The following is a 21,525-nucleotide window of genomic DNA, read 5'->3' as shown; positions in this document are numbered from 1 at the left end:
TCCAGTCTAGTCTGAAATTGTTATTTATTTATTTTGTGTCAAAAGCATAAATAAGTATAAAACTGATAAAAATAGAAGGAGCACAAGCAGATAATTTCTGACCAAAAACGGGCAACAGGGACTGCACTGTCTGTAGCTTTACGAAGTTCTTTCTCTGTGCATGAGGCAGGGCATTGTGGGCAAGCCTATAGATGCGGAGTTATCTGTTCTGCTCCAGTCACACAAGGTGGAGGATTCTTCTAGGTAGTGCCATTTTGCTAAGTTGTCTTTTGATCTGCCCACTCCACTTCTGAGCCTGTTCAGGGACTTCCAAGTTGCCCATTCTTGGTTTGACCCTGGAGGAAGACCCTCGGAGGAGGGGGGCATCCAATTGGGATTGCCTGGTTCAGCTGCCCAGAGGGGTACTCTTGCTGTTGCTGGGGGGACCCAAAGAGGAGCGGTGGTTCTCGTGAAGCTTTTCCTTGATTTGAGTCTACTGGGAGGAGGCTGGTAGCCATGCAGTGAGTGGCTTTCAAGGTGTTCAACCTTATTTCTCGCACAATTGGCAGCAACGTCCCATCACACGTCAAGAGGGAAATGCCAGCTAGCTTGTAGAGTCTATCAACAGGTGTAGGTTTAAGACATCCTGTGATTATTCTGCATGCTTCATTCAGTGCTATATTCACCTGCTTCGCGTGGGCAGACTTGTGCCAAACAGGGCAGGCATACTCGGCAGTTGAGTCAGACAAGGCTAGGGCTGATCTTCTTCGTTTTGAGTTTGTTTCTGCAGGATGTTATTGCATGTAGCTACTTTGTGCTTAATGTTCACAAGTTTCCTAAATGTTAGTGTTCGATCTAAGGTGACACCGAGTACTTGGATTGTTAATTTTAAAACTGCCAGTTTTATCCTCAGGCAACGCTGTGCTTTGCACATTTTTTAAAAAAATGTATTAGGTGTCATTTAATGTATGCTTGCTGTTGTAAAGTTATGTTGTTATAGTCTATGTTTATGTATTGTTTATTTCATGTTCGGCACTGATAGTGCTTCTGTGAGCCTCCCCCTCCCTCTGCAAACAGGCAGATCTATTTAACTATATAAATTTGCCTTCCTCCCTCCAATGACACACACACACACACACATATATATATACACGTTTTATATTTTATACATTATTTTATATATCTATATAAGCCTCCATGACTCACTTTACATCCTGGTGCGTTTTGGGGGATGATGAACCATGGATGATGGGACTTGCAGTACCTTCACTCACTTCCAGACACCACTGCGATGCACACAAATGATTAATCAAGACTAAACTTGGCACACAGAGTCCCCATGGCCCACTCTACATCCTGGTGCTGTTTGGAGGAGGATGGACCATGGACGATGGGACTTGCATATAGGAGTTGTAGTTCACCCGCACCCACTGAAACAGCTGACATTGGATCTAGACTAAACTTGGAACACAGACAAGCAATGCCTTTCTCAAATAACTCAGACGCCGCCAGGTCCCCAAGCTAGTAATATATAAAATAACACTGGGAATATATATATATAATCTCTTCATTCACATATTTTGAAGATTAACTATGAAACAAAATGGAAATAAATTTCAAAATATTTAGATACTTGGAAATATCTGAATCTGTTAATGATGGGAAGAATTGCTGTAATAAAAATGAATGTTTTGCCAAAAATGTTGTATCTGTTCCAGACGATACTAAGAAGCATGCAGATCTTTAAATTATGGAATAAATATATAAGAACATTTATTTCGCAAGGCAAACAACCAAGAATAAAAATTATCAATCTCACAGATGAAAAAAGGAGGGGAGGCTTCGGCCTACCAGACCTTCAATTATATTGAGGCATGTGGGCTAAGTTGGATAAAAGAATTGTTGACCCTAAAAAATACAAAAAATTTGACACTGGAGGGATTTAAGAAACGGATGGCATTCATATCTATTACACTTTACAAACTGGTGTGTTTTTGGGCAGGATGGTCCATGGATGATGGGATTTGCAGTAACTTCACCCAATTCACTTCCCACAAAACACTGCAGCACCAACAGATCACAGACCTTGATCAAACTTGGCACACAGACCCCTCATGACCCACTTTATGTCCTGATGGAGTTTGGGGGAGGGCGGCCCATGGATGATGGGACTTGAAGTACCTTCACTCACTTTCTGAGACTATTGCGACCCTCATTCAATTACCAATAAAGGCAGGAGCCCCCGGTGGCGCAGTGGGTTAAACTCCTGTGTCAGCAGGCCTGCAGACGGACAGGTCGCAGGTTTGAATCTGGAGAGAGTGCAGATGAGTTCCCTCTATCAGCTCCAGCTCCTCATGCGGGGACATGAGAGAAGCCTCCCACAAGGATGATTTTTAAAAAAACCATCAAAACATCTGGGCGTCCCCTGGGCAATGCCCTTGCAGATGGCCAATTCTCTCACACCAGAAGTGACTTGCAGTTTCTCAAGTTGCTCCTGACATGACAACACCCCCCCCCCCCGATAAAGACCAAACTTGGCACACAAAGCCATTATCCACTCTACATCCTGGTGCAGTCTGGAGGAAGATGGACCACAGATGATGGGACTTGAAGTACCTTCACTCACTTCCTGAGACCACTGCTACCCTCATCCAATGACTGATCAAGACCAAACTTCACACAGAGCTTCCACGACCCACTCTACATCCTGTTGTGGTTTGAAGGAGGATGGAATATGGATGTTGGGACTTGGACTACCTTCACACACTTCCTGAGACCACTGTGATCCTCACCAATGACGGATCAAGATCGACCTTGGCACACACAGCCCCCATGACCCACTACATCCTGGTGCAGTTTGGAGGAGGATGGATCATGGACTATGGCACTTGCATATGGGAGTTTTAGTTCACCTGCACCCACTGAACCAAGCTGACATTGGATCTAGGCTAAACTTGGGAGCACAGGCAAACAATGCCTTTATCAAATAACTCGAGCACTGCCGGGTTCCTGAGCTGATTTGTAATACAAGGGTTCCCTCTTGTGGCTATATTAAAGAACTGGGCTATGCTATATAAAGCCACAAGACGGCAGCCTTGTACTGAAATTGGTCCTTTTAATCAGCACAGAGCTAAGATGATGACCTGCTATATGTAACCACAAGAAGGCACCCTCGTGCATAAATTGGGCCTTGCATTTCGTGGCAGAATGAGAAACGGCATAAAGATCCAGGAAGGAGGCCCATTCAGCCCCACTTTCACCATTGGGAAGATTGATAGTATGTTGAGAGGAAGCCCAGCCAAACTAAGTGTGAAAGGGACGGCCAAAGGCCATCTGGAGCAGCCCGTTGTCAACTGAAAACCCCAAAGAGGGCAAACCCATCAGCAGAGAATTGGGAGGAAACCCCAGGTGCCATGTAGTCCAACCCGCCTCTGTTGGACTAAGGCACCTTCTTGCCTCTCAAGAAGGTGCCTTAATGCTAGTTTCTTGCAGATGATGCCAAACACAAGGGAATATAGTGAAACATTGCCTGCATCGAATCCAGGGGTGATTCCACTGTCCAACTTCATTGCAAAGCGTCTTTGGTGAGATTAGGAGAGAAGGATATCCTGTCGCCTGGCGTTCATTTCCTAGCAGCAAATTGTCTTTTTTAATTGTTTCTTTCACACCAAAATATCGACCAACCCACTAAAGTAATGATGATGTGCTTTTAAGATTCCCCCCCCCCCCCAGATTTCTTCTACATTCCTACGCAGAATCAAGACATGTTTATCGATTTCATAGAATCAAAGAGTTGGAAGAGACCTCATGGGCCATCCAGTCCAACCCCCTGCCAAGAAGCAGGAATGTTGCATGGCTTGGAATGGGAAAAGAATACGGAGAAGAGTGACGTCCCGGGATGATACGGAATGATAATTTTTGATGATCCGTTCTGCAGATGATGGGAATGGCAGTGCAGCCGTCCTTCTGGCCCTGAGGCCGGGAAAAAGGCAAGGGGGTATTTCAAAGACAGGCATTCTATCTATAATTCAGACCCCATTCTCCTGATTTGGGAGTCCTGTATCACAACTCCCTTTAGCTCTAATGATCTACTTGTGATCTCCGGGTTGTGACAGACAGCTTTCATATGTTATTATTTCTACCACCCACTTTTTGCTTGATAGTCAAGCAGTGCTTCTTGAAAGTCAAGAGCACGGTCCAAAGGGACTCTCAGGTATGTTGGCGTGCTGCAATGCTCCAGTGGGATTCTTTCCAAGGTCATCCTCAGAGCTCAAGATGCTTGTCTGTTCTTAAGATGAAAAGCACACGTCTGCATTTTAGATGGATTAGGAATCAGCTGCTTTCCCCTGTAATAGGCAGTAAGAGCACCTAAAGCTTCAGAGAGCTTCTGTTCAACCATTTCAAAGCTGCCTTCTTCATCGGTGATGGCACAATTGTCAGCATAGATGAAACTCTCCGTCCCTTCTGGCAGTGGCTGATAATTTGTGTAAATGCTAAATATTGACGGAGCAAGCCTTTTTAGTGAACAAAGTCCCTCTCTTCTCCATCCTTAGAATTGGGAGAACTACATCCGATCCTGGAACCTCCTTCCGAATGGCCGCAGCCTGATTGTGGGAGTGGCGACTTGTTGTATCATCTATATAAATAAAAATGTAAGGTTAGTTTGTGGGATTAACATGACTCAAAAACCACTGGACGAACTGTCACCGAATTTGGACACAATACACCTAGCAGGCCAACAAGTGACCATCACTCATAAAAACACAGCATACGGGACTTAAAAAGCCAAAAAAGCAAAACAATGCTACAGCGCATGCACAAAGACAACCCCCCCCCCCCCCCGGCAAACAAAGCACACAATAGCATATCCACACTCTCTTCTAGACTATAGTTCCCATCATCCCCTAGACCAGGTCCTTTTGGAGATGCGGATTATCCAAAGGTGTTGCTTCCAAGCTGCAAGCTTTCTTCTCCTTGGATTTCCTTGAGAGCATCCCAATCCCTGCATATTTCCAATTTCCTATTCCTGGTCTGCAACTCCCAGCAATCCTCCAGATAGATAGAACTAGGTAGAGATAGGTAGGTTGGTAGATAGATGGGAGGACTACTGGGAGTTGCAGTCAAAGAATAGGGAGAGAAGGAAGAAAGGGGAGAAAGGGGGAGGGAAAGAAAAGGGGGCGGAGGATGGAAGGGAAGGGGAAGAAAAGGAAGGAAGGAGAGAAAGAAAGAGAAAAGGGAAGGAAAGTGGGCGAGAAAGAAAGAGGAGAAAGAGGGAAGGAAGATTGACCACAGCAAGGCGTGGCGGGTACAGCGAGTACAATATATATCCGCGAAAGATCTATTCACTCTTTGCAATCTGTTAAAAAATGGCCACCAAGAGGTCGCCCAGTTGTCTCTCACTTGGTGAGATCTCGCGAGAGCTGGATTTAGATTATCTGTATATGTTCAGTTCTCGCGGGATTACATCAAGTAACCAGTTTTATAAAAGGGCCCGGACTCGCTCTTAGGAAATTTCGCGAGAGGTATAAAACTCTTACGAAAATGCCTGCCTTTTCTGAAATCTCGCGAGAGGTGGATTAAAAAGAATAATATAATCTTCAAATATAGTATATCTTTAGATCTACCTTCAGATATAACATAATAATATATGAATAGGGAAAGGTTTCCTCCTGACATGAAGTCCAGTCGTGTCCAACTCGGGGGGGTGGTGCTTATCTCCATTTCTAAGCTGAAAAGCCGGCGTTGTCCATAGACACCTCCAAGGTCATGTGGCCGGCATGGCATGACTGCATGGAGCTCCGTTACCTTCTCCTCCAGAGCAGTACCTATTGATCTACTCATTTTTGAACTAGGTTCTTGTGGGTTTTTTCGGGCTATAGGGCCATGTTCTAGAGGCATTTCTCCTGACGTTTCGCCTCAGAGGATGCTTGCCATAGATGCAGGCGAAACGTCAGGAGAAATGCCTCTAGAACATGGCCCTATAGCCCGAAAAAACCCACAAGAACCTAGTGATTCCGGCCATGAAAGCCTTCGACAATACATTTTTGAACTGCTAGGTTGGCAGAAGCTGGGCCTGACAGCGGAAGCTCTTGCCGCTCCCTGGATTCGAACCTGCGACCTTTCGGTCAACAAGCTCAGCGGGAGATAGAGAGAGAGAGACTAGTTCAAATAGCTGCCTTTTCGGAAATCTCGCGGGAGTGAGCGCCGTCTTCTCTCCTTTTTTGCCTCTCCTAAGATGGCGTCCGCCTCAATTCTCGCTTTTCCTCTGACATCCCGCGAGATTTCCTTATCGAGGTCTCCTCTTCTGTGATTCTCTTAAATCGCGGCCGGCTCAATTCTCGCTGTATCCCTGACTTCCCGCGAGAGTTCCCGATCAAGGCCTACTCTTTTCTCGCCTCTCTTAAGAAGGCGGCGGGCGCAATTCTCGCTCTGTTGCTGATTTCTCGCGAGGGTTCCTTTTCTCTCTTTCCTCGTTCGGTTCCGCGCCTGCGTGAAGGCAAATCTAGCCGGGTTGCCGCCATGAGCTCCACGCTCGCTAAGATCGCCGAGATCGAGGCCGAGGTCAGGCAAATCGAGATCGAGAGAGATCTCTTCCGTTTCTCCAGAAGCGCTTCAGGCAGGCCGTGATTGGGGAGGGGCGTCAGGGCGCTTCCGCAGTGACGTCACGGAGGGGGGAGGGGCCTGTCAATGTTGCCTTTGTTTCTATTTGAATGTGTGTGTCTATAACTGTATATATACATAGAGATAACATTGATATATAATTATGCCTAAAGGGATATTTTATCATATCTAAAGATATATATTTGATTATATCTGAGGGTATATTATATTATTATACCATAAGGCAGTGGTTCTCAACTCAGCAGACTGAAAGCCAAAACCAAGGTTACAACATCTGTTATAGAACTCCAGTATGCTGATGACAACGTCTGTGCGCATTCAGAAGAAGACCTACAAGCCACTCTAAATACCTTTGCAGAAGCATAAGAGAAGCTCGGCCTGTCACTGAACAACGAGAAAACCAAAGTGCTCTTCCAGCAGTCACCAGCCAATCCCTCTCCAATGCCAGAGATACAACTTTGTGGTGTAAGATTAGAAAATGTTGACCATTTCCACTCCCTTGGCAGTCACCTCTCCACCAAATCAACATAGACACCGAAAGACAACACCGCCTGAGCTCTGCAAGTGCAGCATTTTTCCAAATGAAACAGAGGGTAGGTTCTTGTAGGTTTTTTCGGGCTATAGGGCCATGTTCTAGAGGCATTTCTCCTGACGTTTCACCTGCATCTATGGCAAGCATCCTCAGAGGTAGTGAGGTCTGTTGGAAATAGGAAAATGGGTTTTTACATCTGTGGAATGACTGGGGTGGGGCAAAGAGCTCTCTGCTGAAGCTAGGTGTGAATGTTTCTGCCATACATCAAGGGAACCACTGACCGCATAGGGAAGCTGATGAGGAAACATAACATACAAACAATCTACAAACCCACCAAGAAAATCCAACAAATGCTACGTTCAGCAAAGGACAAGAGGGATCCCCTCACCTCTGCAGGAGTCTACCGTATACCATGCAGCTGTGGACAAGTCTACATAGGGACCACCAAACGCAGCGCCCAAACACGAATCAAGGAACATGAAAGGCACTGCAGACTACTTCAACCAGAGAAGTCAGCCATAGCAGAGCACCTGATGAACCAGCCTGATCAACTCCGCTGGACCGGCCACGTTGTCCGGATGCCCGACCACCGTCTCCCAAAGCAGTTGCTCTACTCTGAACTCAAGAATGGAAAACGGGATGTTGGAGGGCAGGAAAAGAGATTCAAAGATGGGCTCAAAGCCAACCTTAAAAACTCTGGCATAAACATCAAGAACTGGGAAGCCCTGGCCCTTGAGCGCTCCAGCTGGAGGTCAGCTGTGACCAGCAGTGCTGCAGTATTTGAAGAGGCATTAATGGAGGGCAAAAGAAACGTGCCAAAAAGAAGGCGCGTCAAGCCAACCCCAACCGGGACTGCCTTCCACTGGAAACCAATGCCCTCACTATGGGAGAAGATGCAGATCAAGAATAGGGCTCCACAGTCACCTACAGACCCACACTGGAGGATTATCCTACTCGGACAACGAGATATCACCTAAGTAAGTAAGTAAGGTTCTCAACCTGTGGGTCCCCAGATGTTTTGGTCATCAACTCCAAGAAATCCTAACAGCTGGTAAACTCACTGGGATTTCTGAGGGTAGTAGGCCAAAACACCTGAGGACCCACAGGTTGAGAACCTTACTTAGGCGTTCCCTCGTAGCTTGAGGATGATGGTCCAGATGTGGTGTCATGAAATGAAATGCAACAATGCAACAGAATGGGGGACGCGTGACTCGAGAGTAGTACGTGTGAAAAAGATCTTGGGATCCTTTGGACAACAAGTTAAACATGAGCCAACAATGTGATGCGGTGGCAAAAAAAACCCAGTGGGATTTTGCCCTGCATCAAGAGGAGTCTAGTGTCTAGATCCAGGGGAAGTCATGCTACCCCCTTTATTCTTCCTTGGTTAGACCACACCTGGAATATTGTGTCCAATTCTGGGCACCACAATAGAAGAGAGATATTGAGAAGCTGGAATGTGTCCAGAGGAGGGCGATTAAAATGATCAAGGATCTGGAGAACAAGCCCTATGAGGAGCGGCTTAAAAAGCTAGGCATGTTTAGCCTGAAGAAGAGAAGGCTGAGAGGAAGCATGATAAGCCATGTATAAATACGTGAGAGGAAATCACAGGGAGGAGGGAGCAAGCTTGTTTTCTGCTTCCCTGGAGACTAGGATGCGGAACAATGGCTTCAAACTACAAGAAAGGAGATTCCATCTGAACATGAGGAAGAACTTCCTGACTGTGAGAGCCGTTCAGCAGTGGAACTCTCTGCCCTGGAGTGTGGTGGAGGCTCCTTCTTTGAAAGCTTTTAAACAGAGGCTGGATGGCCATCTGTCGGGGGCGCTTTGGATTTGATTTTCCTGCTTCTTGGCAGTGGGTTGGACTGGATGGCCCATGAGGTCTCTTCCAATTCTGTGATTCTTGGTGGTGGGTCCATAAGTGACTGTGGAGCCCTATTCTTGATCTGCATCTTCTCCCGCAGTGAGGACATCTGTTTCCAGATGGAAAATGGTCCCGGTCCTGGTTGGCTGGTTGGCTTGACGCATCTTCCTCTTGGCACGTTTTGCATTCCATTCGTGCCTCTTTGAATTCCGCAGCACTGCTGGTCACAGCTGACCACCAGTTATAACACTCAAGGAGCTTCCCAGTTCTCAGTGTCTATGCCACAGTGTTTAAGGTTGGCTTTAAGCCCATCTTTAAATCTCTTTTCCTGTCCTCCAACATTATGTTTCCGGTTCTTGAGTCGGGAGTAGAGTAACTACTTTGAGAGAAAATGGTGATCTTTGGGCATCCGGACAATGTGGCCGGTCTAGCAGAGTTGATGGCAGAGGAGCATTGCTTCAATTCTGGTGGTCTCTGCTTCTTCCAGCATGCTGACATTTGTCCGCTTGTCTTCCCAAGAGATTTGCAGGATTTTTCGGAGGCAACACTGATGGAACCGTTCCAGGAGTTGAATGTGTAGACAGTCCACGTTTCGCAGGCATATAGCAGGGTTGGGAGGACAATAGCTTTATAAACAAGCACCTTGATATCTCTATGGATGTCCCGGTCCTCAAACACTTCCTTCGGAAGAATGCTGCACTTGCAGAGCTCAGGCGGTGTTGTATTTCAGTGCCAATGTTGACCTTTGTGGAGAGGTGGCTGCCAAGGGAGTGGAAATGGTCAACGTTTTTTAATGTTACACCATTAAGCTGTATTTGTGGCATTGCAGACAGATTGCCTGGTGTCTGCTGGAAGAGCAGTTTGGTTTTCTCGATATTCAAAGAGAGGCCAAGCTTCTTGTATGCTTCTGCAAAGGTGTTAAGAGTGGCTTGTAGGTCTTTTTCTGAATGAGCACAGACTATGTTACCATCGGCATATTGGAGTTCTATAACAGAAGTTGTGACCTTAGTTTTGGCTTTCAATCTGCTGAGGCTCATCTCCATTTCTAATCCAAAGTGCCAGCGTTGTCAGTAGATGCCTCCAAGATAATGTGATTGCCCGGAGCACTGTTACCTTCCTGCAGAAGTGGCATCTGTTGATCTCTTCACACTTGCATGTTTTCAAACTGCTAGGTTGGCAGAAGCTGGGGCTAACAGCAAGAGCTCAGCAAGTTCAGCAGCTCAGCGGTGAAGTGGACTACCCTGCCATTTAAAGATTATCTGCTTTGAACTGGATTATATGGCAATGTGGACTCATATAATCCAGTTCAAATCTGGATTATCTGTTTTGATACTCAAGTTTATATGCCTGGCTTCTGTCTACAAAAGCTTGTGCTGCAAATGTCTTCTTCCTTCTTTACCATTTTCTGTCGTGCATCTGGCCTGCCCAGTGTGTTTTATTTTCCATTATGTTATTTTGTACTGTTTATTTCACTTGATTGGTTTATTTGTTTTATTGTGATGTTATATTGTTGTTTATATTTTGTGTTGCTGTAATGTTTTGCTAGGCTTGGCCTCATATAAGCCACTCCGGTATAAATAAAGTGTATTATTATTATTGTTATTATTATTATTATTAACCCGGTGCGCCACTGGGAGATCCTGTATTAAACTATATTATTATTATTATTATTATTATTATTATTATTATATTTTTATAACATGTTTTTCTGGTATGTTGTTATTATTTATTATATTATTATCCTGTATTATCCTATGTTATTCTTCCTTCTGATTAGATGGCCCGAACTCAGAAGAACAAAGCCACGGCGCATCATCTCGGCCTCCTGAAGGCACGCCTGGCCAAGCTGCGCCGGGAGCTCATCACCCCAAAAGGGGGCGGAGGCGGTGGCCCCGGGGAAGGTGAGGCACTTTGCACCCCACTTTTGCATACTTAGCTCCTTCCAGGGACAGCCCGCTCCCTCAGCCTCCCCTGTTCCTTGCATGGAGCCAGACCCATTCCCCCCTTTGGCATGGGAAGAACCTCCTTCCCGTCCCCGCATGGTATCTCCCTCTGCCAGTGTACATAACAGAGCCAGACCCCGCCCCACTCAGGGAAGTCGCTTCTCTCATTTGAATTCCCCTCCAAGGAAGGCCCCTCATCTCAATAAGTGAGCCAGGCCCCACCCCTCATTAGTATGTAGTGAAGCCCCTCCCCTTCCTTGCATAAGCCCCTCCCCTCATTTACATGCACTGAAACCCCTTCCAGTCTAGATAGTACAGCTAGGCCCCACTCCTCATTTACATGCAGCAAAGCCCCTACCCTCCCAGGGAGGCCCCACCCCCTCATCCTCTTCCCTGCATGAAGGCAGACCCCGTCCCTAATGTGCATTCACTGTAGCCCTTCCCCTGATTGGCATGGCATGAAGCCCCTCCCCCTCTGGCTCTCCTATTCCTTGCTTGGAGCCAGGCCCCTCCCCTCGTTGGCCTGCAGCAAAGCCACTCCCCTCCCAACGAGGCCACTCCCCTTGCAGTCTAAATGATAGAGCCTGGCCACTCCCCTCCCCAATCTAGGTAACAGAGCTAGGCCCTGCCCCTGATTGGCACGCACTGAAGCCCCTCCCAGGGAGGCCCCTCCCCTCATTTGCATGGAGCGAAACTACTCCCAGGAAGGTTCCACCCTCTCAGCCTCCTCTACTTTACATGCAGCTAGGCCCCGCCCCTCATTGGCATGCAGCAAAGGCCCTCTCTTCCCAAAGAGGCCCCTACCAGCCTAGGTAATAGACCCAACCCCCTTTTCATTTGCATACTTGACCCCTCCCCACGATGTCCCCCACGGAGCCTCCCCTCTGATGTTCTACCCTTTTGCCAGGTTTCGATGTGGCCAAAACGGGGGATGCGCGCATTGGCTTTGTGGGCTTCCCCTCGGTGGGCAAGTCCACCCTGCTGAGCAACCTGGCCGGGGTCTACTCCGAGGTGGCCGCCTACGAGTTCACCACACTCACCACCGTTCCCGGCGTCATCCGCTACAAGGGCGCCAAGATTCAGGTCAGGCACAGAGGGGGGAGGGGCCAAATGGAGGGGAAGGGGCCACAAGGAAGAGGGAGAAGTCAGAATGTAGAGGGGAGGAACCAGAAGGGAAAGGAAGGAGTCAGAAGGTAGAGGGGAGGAGCCACATGAAAAATGGAGGGGCTATATATAACATTTATTTGAAACATTTATATTTTAAACATTTATATTCCGCCTTTCTCACCCCAAAGGGGACTCAGGGCAGAGCACAACATATATCCGGCAAGCATTCCATGCCGGGACATAAATAGTTATAAATATTTATATATGTAACATAGTGATAACATATTTTAATATAATATTTCTGATATAATAATAATAATAACAACAACAACACTTTATTTGTACCCCGCTACCATCTCCCCAAGGGACTCGGTGCGGCTTACATGAGGCCAAGCCCGCAATACATCAATAAACAGAACATCAATAAAATAAAATAATACAATATTATATATGATAGAATATTATATTTGTAATATAATGGAGCGGGAGGGATTGGGCAGGAGCCAGAAGGGAAATGGAGGGGTCGGAACAGGAGTGAGTGAGAAGGGAAAGGGGAGGGACCAGAAGGGGAGGGGCCAATTGTGGGGGTGGGCAGTTTCTTCATTGGGGTTCTGCCTCCTTTCACAGCTGCTGGACCTCCCGGGGATCATCGAAGGGGCTAAGGACGGGAAGGGCCGAGGCCGGCAGGTCATTGCAGGTGGGCATAGTCTCCCAGGGCTCCCTCTCTCCACCCAGTTTGATCTTTCCTGACAGCCTCCCTCCCGCCTCACCATCCTTTCCCCACCCCAGTGGCCCGGACCTGTAACCTGATCCTGATTGTCCTGGACGTCCTGAAGCCACTGGGCCACAAGCGCATCATTGAGACTGAGCTGGAGGGCTTCGGCATCCGCCTCAACAGCCAGCCCCCCAACATCGGCTTCAAGAAGAAGGACAAGGGCGGCATCAACCTCACCGCCACGGTAGGCACAACATGACATGGCCCCGCCACCTCAGCCCCCCTCCTTAGCATGTAGAGCCAGGCCCCTCCCCTCTTTGGCATGAAGCCCTGCCCCCTTCCTGTCTAGATAATAGACCGAAATCTCCTCAGCACCCCCCTCCTTGGCATGCAGAGAAGCCTCTTCTCTCCAAGGGAGGCCCCGCCCCCTTCCAGTCTACATAATGGAGCCATGGCCCTCCCCTCATCTGCATGTTCCTCCCCCTCGGCCTCCTCTGTCTCTATTTCTTGCGTTATTGAGGCAGGTCCCACCCCTCATTTGCATGGAGCAAGCCCCGCCCCCAACAAGGCCTCTCCCCTTAGTCTCCTCTATTCCTTGCATGGAGCCAGGTCCCTACCTGGGCGACCCCGCCCCCCTCCCAGCCTAGACAATAGACTTAGGACCAGCCCCTCATTGACATGGAGCAAAACCCCTCCCCTCCTAGAGGTGACCCAGCCCCCAAGCCTGCTCTATTCCCCTCATTGGCATGTAGCAAAGCCCCTTTCCTCCCACTGAGGCCCCTCACAATCTAGACAATAGGGGCAGGCCCCACCCCTCATTGGCATAGAGCTAAGCCCCTCTCCTTAGCCTCTTCTTCCTTGCATGGTGGGCACCCACCCCTTATTTGCATACTTAACCCTTTCCAATAAGGCCCCCCTCCTTGAATGAGGGAGACAGGCCCCTCCCAGTCTAGATAATAGACCCAGACCCTCACCCGCATGCTTGCGCTCTCCCCTCACAGCCTAGACAATGGAGCAAGGCCCCTCCCCTCATTTGCATGCAGCAATGCGCCTCCCAGCCTAATAAATGGAGCCAGGCTCCGCCATTCAATGGCATGGAGCAAAGCCCCTCCCCTCCCAGGGAGGCCCCTCCCCTTAGCCTCCTCTTATTGCATGGTGCCAGGTCCCTGCCCCTTGTTTGCATACTTAACCCCTTGTGTGAGGGAGACAGGCCCCTCTCCTCACCTGCATGCTTGGCCCCTCCCCTCCCAATGAGGCCCCTCCCCTCCCAGCCTAGACAGTGGAGCAATCCCCCACTGCTCATTTGCATGCAGCAAAGCCCCTCCCCCTCCCAGCCTAGTAAATGGAGCCAAGCTCTGCCACTCATTAGCATAGAACGAAGCCCCTCCTATGGAGGCTCCTCTTCTCAGCCTCCTCTTCCTTGCATGGAGCCTGGTCCCACACCCCTCATTTGCATACTTAGCCCCTTCCAGTGAGGCCCCGCCCCCTCTGCCACCCCTTCATTTTGTGAAGGAGCCAGACCCCTTTCAGTCTAGATCACAGACCCAGGCCCTCCATTCATTTGTATGCTTTCTCCTTCCCCTCCCAATGAGACACCTCCTCTCAGCCTAGTCAATGGAGGCAGGCCCTGCCCCTCATTTTTATTGGCCCCTCCCTCCCCCCTTAGTGCCCCCAGAGCGAGCTGGACACGGAGACAGTGAAGAGCATCCTGGCGGAGTACAAGATCCACAACGCAGACGTCACCCTCCGCAGCGATGTCACCGCTGACGACCTCATCGATGTGGTTGAGGGCAACCGGTACGTCAGCCATGTCAGTATGATATTACATGCGCAATATATATTATGTCATGGTATTCATTATATTTGATATCATATGAAATATATATTATGACATTTTTTGTTGCATTATATAGTATATTTCATAACATATGAAGTATATATAATCTTGTTTTGTTTATATACTTGGGGACCCGAAGATGCCTGTGTTATTTGAGAAAGGCATTGTTTTTGGGTGTTAGGTAATATAACTTAGGTAGTCTGTAGCTCTATTTATTAGAAAAACACCAGTCTTTCTACTTTTGTTTTGTATGAATGCTCCCATTAGAAATCATGTAAGGATGTGGATAAACTACAGTTCCCAAATTCCCAGGGCAGTCACCCCCAATCTCTGCCTGTATTCACAGTTGTCCATGTTGGGTATGTGCCAAGTTTGGTCCAGATCTGTCATTGGCTGGGTTGAGTGTTCTCTGGATAAGGGTGAACTACAACTCCCGGAATTAAAGGACAATTACCCCTAGACCCCTAGCTGTATTCAGAGTTGGCCATGTTGGGTCTGTGTTCCAAGTTTTGTCCAGGTCTGTCATTGACTGGGTTCAGTGCTCTCTGGATGCAGGTGAACTACAATTCCCAAAATCAAGGTCTAGTCTCACAAACGCCTGCAGAATGTTCACTTGGTCATGGGGCTTTTCTGTACCAAGTTTGTCAGTGGGGGTCACAGTTTCTCTGGATGCAGGTGAACTATAACTCCCATAAACCAAGCTCAATGTCCCCCAAACTTCTCCAGTATGTTCTGTTGGTCGTGGGGAATCTGTGTACCAAGTTTGGTCTAGGTCTATTGTTCATGTGGGTGTCAGTGGTTTGTTGAACTTGGAGCTGGATCAGGTGAAGGTACTGCAGATCCCATCCTCCCCAAAGCCATACCAGGATGTAAAGAGGTTCATGGGTGTCTCTGTGCCAAATTTGGTCCAGGCCCGTCATTCGTGGGGGTCATAGTGGTCGTTTGAAGTCAGATCCAAATCTGGTAAAAGTATTGCATATCCCATCATCTGTCGTCCATCCTCCCCCAAAGCACACCAGGACGTGACGTGCACCATGGGAGTCCTTTGTGTCACATTTGGTCCATGTCTGTCATGCATGGGGGTTGCGACGGTCTCTGGAAGTGAGTGACGGTACTGCAAATCCCATCTGTCCTACAGCAGTATGTAAAGTGTGTCATGCGGGTTCTGTGTGCCAGTTTTGGTCTTGATTCAACATTAGTGTGGATTGCAGTGGTCTCAGTCTTATCATCCATGGTCCATTCTCTTCCAAACTGCACGAGGAGGTAGAGTGGGTCATGGAGGCTCTGTGTGCCAAGTTTGGTCCTCATTCGTCATTGGTGGTGGGAGTTGTAGAAGTGAGTGAAGGTACCATCGTCTGTCTCCATCCTCCCCCAAACTACAACTGGATGTAAAGTGCGTCATGGGTGTCTGTGTGCCAAGTTTGGTCCAGGTCTGTGATTTGTGGGGGTTGCAGTGGTCTTTGGGAGCCGAATGTGTGAAGGTACTGCAAATCCTATTGCCCGTTGCCCATCTTCCCCCAAACTTCACCAGGGCAGTAGGTGGGTCATGCGGGGTCTGTGTGCCAAGTTTGGTCCTGATCTGTCATTGGTGGCGGTTGCAGTCTTCTGTGGAAGCTGAAGCGATGGAAAATACTGCAAATCTCCTCATATCGCAAACTGCACAAGGACGTAAAGTAGGTCATGGAGGTTTTGTGTGGCGAGTGTCGTTCAGATCCGTCATTCATGGGGCTCGCAGTGGCCTGTGGAATTGGGAGCCAATCAACGCTGTCACATTCACGCACACATACATACCATCATACATACAAACACTGACTGAAATATATGATATACTACATTCCAACTCTATTCTATAATGCTACTGCAATTCAAAAGTATCCAAAGAAGTGGACAGTAAAAAAGCAGGGGGCCCCTGTATCCTTAGGGCTGACCACATACGACCTAGAAAACAGCACTCCTCTTATGAGCAAGCCCATAATAATACTTTTTTCAAGTTGGTGAACACAGGATTGCAGCGCAAACCAGCTTTATTTTCTCCTCTCATTCTCTTAATATTTGTTTATTTATTTACTGTTTTTGTATACCACCTTTCTCACCCTTTCGGCGACTCAAGGCGGTTTACATGCAACGAGTTATATACATAATATCAAAATGTACATAAAAACATTAAATACAATATAAAACCACAACAGGAGACAGGTGTTTTTAAAGTCTCTTCCTCGGTCCCCTTTTTCCTCTTAGCCGGCTTGGGGGGGGGGGGGGGGGAGAAGCTGCAGGATTTCCTCTTTCTCCTCCCGAGGTGGCAGGCAGATGTAGTAAGCAACAGCCAGGACACAGATGTTTTTAAAGACTCTTCCTCAGTCCCCTTCCTCCTCTTAGCTGGCTTGGGGAGGGGGGGAGTAGCAGCAGGATTTCCTCCTTCTCCTCCTGAGGTGGCAGGCAGATGTAGTAAGCAACAGCCAGGAGACAGGTGTTTTTAAAGTCTCTTCCTCAGTCCCCTTCCTCCTCTTAGCTGGCTTGGGGGGGGGGGGAGTAGCAGCAGGATTTCCTTCTTCTCCTCCTGAGGTGGCAGGCAGATGTAGTAAGCAACAGCCAGGAGACAGGTGTTTTTAAAGACTCTTCCTCAGTCCCCTTCCTCCTCTTAGCTGGCTTGGGGGGGGGGGGGGAGTAGCAGCAGGATTTCCTCCTTCTCCTCCTGAGGTGGCAGGCAGATGTAGTAAGCAACAGCCAGGAGACAGGTGTTTTTAAAGACTCTTCCTCAGTCCCCTTCCTCCTTTTAACTGGCTTGGGAGGGGGAGAGTAGCAGCAGGATTTCCCCCTTCTCCTCCCGAGGTGGCAGGCAGATGTAGTAAGCAACAGCCAGGAGACAGGTGTTTTTAAAGTCTCTTCCTCAGTCCCCTTCCTCCTCTTAGCTGGCTTGGGAGGGGCAGAGTAGCAGCAGGATTTCCTCCTTCTCCTGAGGTGGCAGGCAGATGTAGTAAGCGACAGCCAGGAGACAGGTGTTTTTAGTCTCTTCCTCAATCCCCTTCCTCCTCTTAGCTGGCTTGGGGGAGGGGGGGAGTAGCAGCAGGATTTCCTCCTTCTCCTTATGAGGTGGCAGGAAACAACAAACATGTTAATATCAGGCTGGATCAAGTGTTGAGAACAACTGAAACACCTGCTTTCTACTTCATGACTTTTTTTTTATGATAGAGCATAATAACATAATTGGAAGTTTTGATAACCTGTCCGGAAAAAATAAGGTGGTATCTGTTTTGGTATCTGATGTTTTTTTATAACCCCCCCCCCCCACACACACACACACACACACGCACACACGATTATTTCCTTTTTTTTCTTTCAAGTGTTAAAATGTCCCACCTCATTCCATCTAAGGTATTGGAAATAGGCAACCTTCTCAAGCCTCCTCTGTTTAATGATATGTCTGTATATGATATGCTGTTTCAATACTGAAGTGTATGTGTGTCCTTTGGTATGCAGTTTTCCCTCACTCTATGTTCTTGATGTTGTGGGAGGGGCTGCAGACCATGTGACCAGAGCAGGGATTGTTTAGAACACAATTAAAAGATGACAAGTGAGGGATGACAGATGAAGATGGCGGTTGGAAGTAGACAGTTATAAAGGAGAGTTGTACACAGCTGTTGAAGAGACTGATAAAGACTGGAAGTTAAAGATACAAACCAAAACTAGGTTCTTGTGGTTTTTTTCAGGCTATAGGGCCATTGTCTAGAGGCATTTCTCCTGACGTTTCGCCTGCATCTATGGCAAGCATCCTCAGAGGTGCCATAGATGCAGGCGAAACGTCAGGAGAAATGCCTCTAGAACATGGCCATATAGCCCGAAAAAACCCACAAGAACCTAGTTTTGGTTTTTGAGTTCTATTAATACCACAAACGAACATTACATTTTTATTTATATAGATTGTAGCCCTGTATATATGATCTTATGCATGATATTACATTTCCTCAGGGTGTACCTGCCTTGTCTATATGTGCTGAACAAGATTGACCAAATCTCGCTGGAGGAGCTGGACATCATCTACAAGGTCCCGCATTGCGTCCCCATTTCGGCCCATCACCGGTGGAACTTTGATGACCTCCTTGAGAGGATCTGGGACTACCTCAAGCTTGTCCGCATGTAAGGATTCAAAGGGTGCGACCCCCCGGGGGAGGAGGGTCAGAGTGTGGGGTGGGGTTTTGAGTCCAAATAAGCACGACCCGAAAGGGGAGGGGGGTTAGGAGCAGGGCTGACCTCGTGACCGTTTCCATACTAATTTTTTGATAATTTTGCTTCTTCCCCCCCCCCAACCCCCCCCCCCCACACACACCCCCAGTTATACCAAACCCAAAGGTCAGCTTCCGGATTATACATCCCCTGTGGTTTTGCCCGACTCACGGACCACGGTCGAGGATTTCTGCATGAAGATCCACAAGAACCTCATCAAGGAATTCAAATAGTAAGGAGATAATGTATTCCCATTAAATCGATATAATAATAATGGGAAGGGAGGGGGGAGTGTGGCTGATACTCAAATGTAATATGCAACACTCTCCTCTTTGGATTCCCAATAAATTAATAACATATAATTAATTAATTAATTAATTAATTAACTAATAAATAAATAAATAAATAAATTTAAATGTGGGAATGGGGGAGAGTGTGGCTGATGCTCAAATGTAATGTTAATGTTATTTTATTTTTTATAATTCATTTCTTACTTTGTATATATGTGTGTGTGTGTGTATACATATAAAAATAATAAAATTAAATAATAACCTTCAGGGTCTCCAACGCTCACTGTCTTCTTATTTCTCATGTTATTTAATTTTATATATATATACACACACACATACATGTGTGTGTGTGTATATATATGTGTGTGTGTGTGTGTGTGTATATATATATATATATATATATATATATATATATATCACATGCATATATATAATTTATATTACAATAGCATATGTAATATATAGTAGTATATTTATATTCTAAAATTTATAACTATATATATTACATATCTAAAAGTATATGTAATGTATATTAGTACATGTATTTATATTCTTAACTATATGTATTACATATTAGCATATAATATATGCTAGTCTATATATATTATATATATTCTATGTAATATATACTAGTATATATAATTGTATTCTAAAAATGTTTATATGTATATATTATATGTAATATATGTGTGTATATATATATTCTAATATATATATAAATATTTCATATATTGTAATAGCATATGTGATATATACTAGCATATATATTTGTATTCTAAAGTGTATATATTATTACATATATGTAATATATACCAGTATATGTTAATATTCTAAATTATATATTATAAATATTGGTATATAATTACTTGTGTATGTAATATATACTAGTATATATGTTAATATTCTAAATTATATTTATAATTACATAAGATATAATTATGTATGTGATATATACTAGTATATATAATAATAATAATAATAATAATAATAATAATAATAAACTTTATACCCTGCCCCCTCTCCCCTAAGGGAGACATTTCTGTATTGCCTTTCTTCAACAGACTCAAGGTGATTTACACACATTTATGCATGCAATATATATATTGTAATATTTATTAATATTTGAATGTATTTATTTGTTCTTTCCAGTGCTCTGGTGTGGGGCTCCTCTGTGAAGCACAATCCGCAGAAAGTGGGCAAAGACCACACCATGGAGGACGAGGACGTCATCCAGATTGTCAAGAAATAAGCCAAAACACCAAAATAAAATGCAGTGTGGCTTGAAGAGTGATGACGGCTTCCTGGTGTCTTTGGAATTAATCGACTCACGCATTTTCTAGCCATTAGATATATTAAATATTCAGGGGAAATATTGGAAAACGTTTCAAACATTGTCAAATATTCAAAATAAACTAGACACATAATAAAAGTGAAAATGTGTATGTGTGAAAATGTGAATGTGTCAGAGGTGTCCACTTCCACAGACAGCCTCCCACCTCCACAAACAGCTTTAACCCACAGTGCTGAGGAGCCACCAAAAGACCTCCCTCCAAGGACATTTCAGGTTACAGCAGGCACCATGGACATGTCTCCCAACGCCTGCCAGTGTCCTTCCAAACACCATACTGCCCAAGTGAAGGCTTTCATTTGGGGATAATTATATCCTAGATGTTCTCTTTTTCCTCCAGAATGGACATCCCAAGGTTCCTTACTCTGCATGACCCCACCCTCAGCCTCTGCCTCTCCCTTAACCCTTTCCTACCCTTTACTATGGCACACAACAAAACAGGAATTGATCAGCAACTGAACAAGGGGTTTGGGAAGAATTCACCATGATTTCTAGGAGTTGTAGTTCACCTACATCCAGAGAGCACCGTGAACCCATCCAACATTAAATCTGGATCAAACATGCCACAAATGGGATTTGCAGTACTTTCATTCATTTCCAGAGACCACTGCGACCCCCATGAATGACAGACACAATTGGCACACGGACCCCCCATGACCCATTATACGTCCTAGTGGGGTTTGGGAGAGGATGGACCATGGATGATGGGATTTGCAGTACCTTCATCAACATCCAGAGACTACTGCTACCCCCACAACTGACAGACCTGGAGCAAACTTGCCTTCCAGACCCACCATGACCTACTATACGTTCTAGTAGGAAAGGGTTAAGGGAGTGGCAATGGGTGGGATTATGCAAATTCCACAGCAATGGAAAGAGTAAGGAACCCTGGGGTGTCTATTCTGGAGGAAAAACAAAACATCTAGAACAAAATTGTCCCCGAATGAAAGCATTCCTTGGGTGGCAAACAGTATGATGTTTGGGGAGGCTACATGATCATGGCACCCGCTGTAACCTGAAATGTCCTTGGAGGGAGTGCTTTTGGTGCCTCTTCAGCACTGAGTTACAGCT

General features: G+C 46.3%; 1 protein-coding gene and 1 long non-coding RNA gene across 2 annotated transcripts; one reads left to right on the top strand and one right to left on the bottom strand.

Annotated features, from left to right (window-relative positions):
• Positions 1-1,125: 1,125 nt before the first annotated feature.
• Positions 1,126-5,481, bottom strand: LOC137097908 (uncharacterized). Its single transcript, XR_010910509.1, has 2 exons — positions 5,326-5,481; positions 1,126-4,615 (listed from the first exon to the last, which is right to left on the bottom strand). It is a non-coding gene; the product is annotated as an uncharacterized lncRNA (long non-coding RNA).
• An 832-nt stretch (positions 5,482-6,313) lies between these two features.
• Positions 6,314-20,397, top strand: DRG1 (developmentally regulated GTP binding protein 1). Its single transcript, XM_060785310.2, has 9 exons — positions 6,314-6,540; positions 10,771-10,894; positions 11,844-12,019; positions 12,671-12,740; positions 12,833-13,002; positions 14,425-14,555; positions 18,562-18,729; positions 18,926-19,048; positions 20,256-20,397. The coding sequence occupies exons 1-9, from the start codon at positions 6,499-6,501 to the stop codon at positions 20,353-20,355; spliced, it is 1,104 nt and encodes a 367-aa protein (XP_060641293.2). The 5' UTR covers positions 6,314-6,498; the 3' UTR covers positions 20,356-20,397.
• Positions 20,398-21,525: the final 1,128 nt, after the last annotated feature.

Source organism: Anolis sagrei, chromosome X (assembly GCF_037176765.1).
Source record: "Anolis sagrei isolate rAnoSag1 chromosome X, rAnoSag1.mat, whole genome shotgun sequence".
Lineage (NCBI taxonomy): Eukaryota > Metazoa > Chordata > Lepidosauria > Squamata > Dactyloidae > Anolis > Anolis sagrei.
Note: the sequence above shows the minus strand (reverse complement) of the source record. Positions and strands in the feature narration are given on the sequence as shown.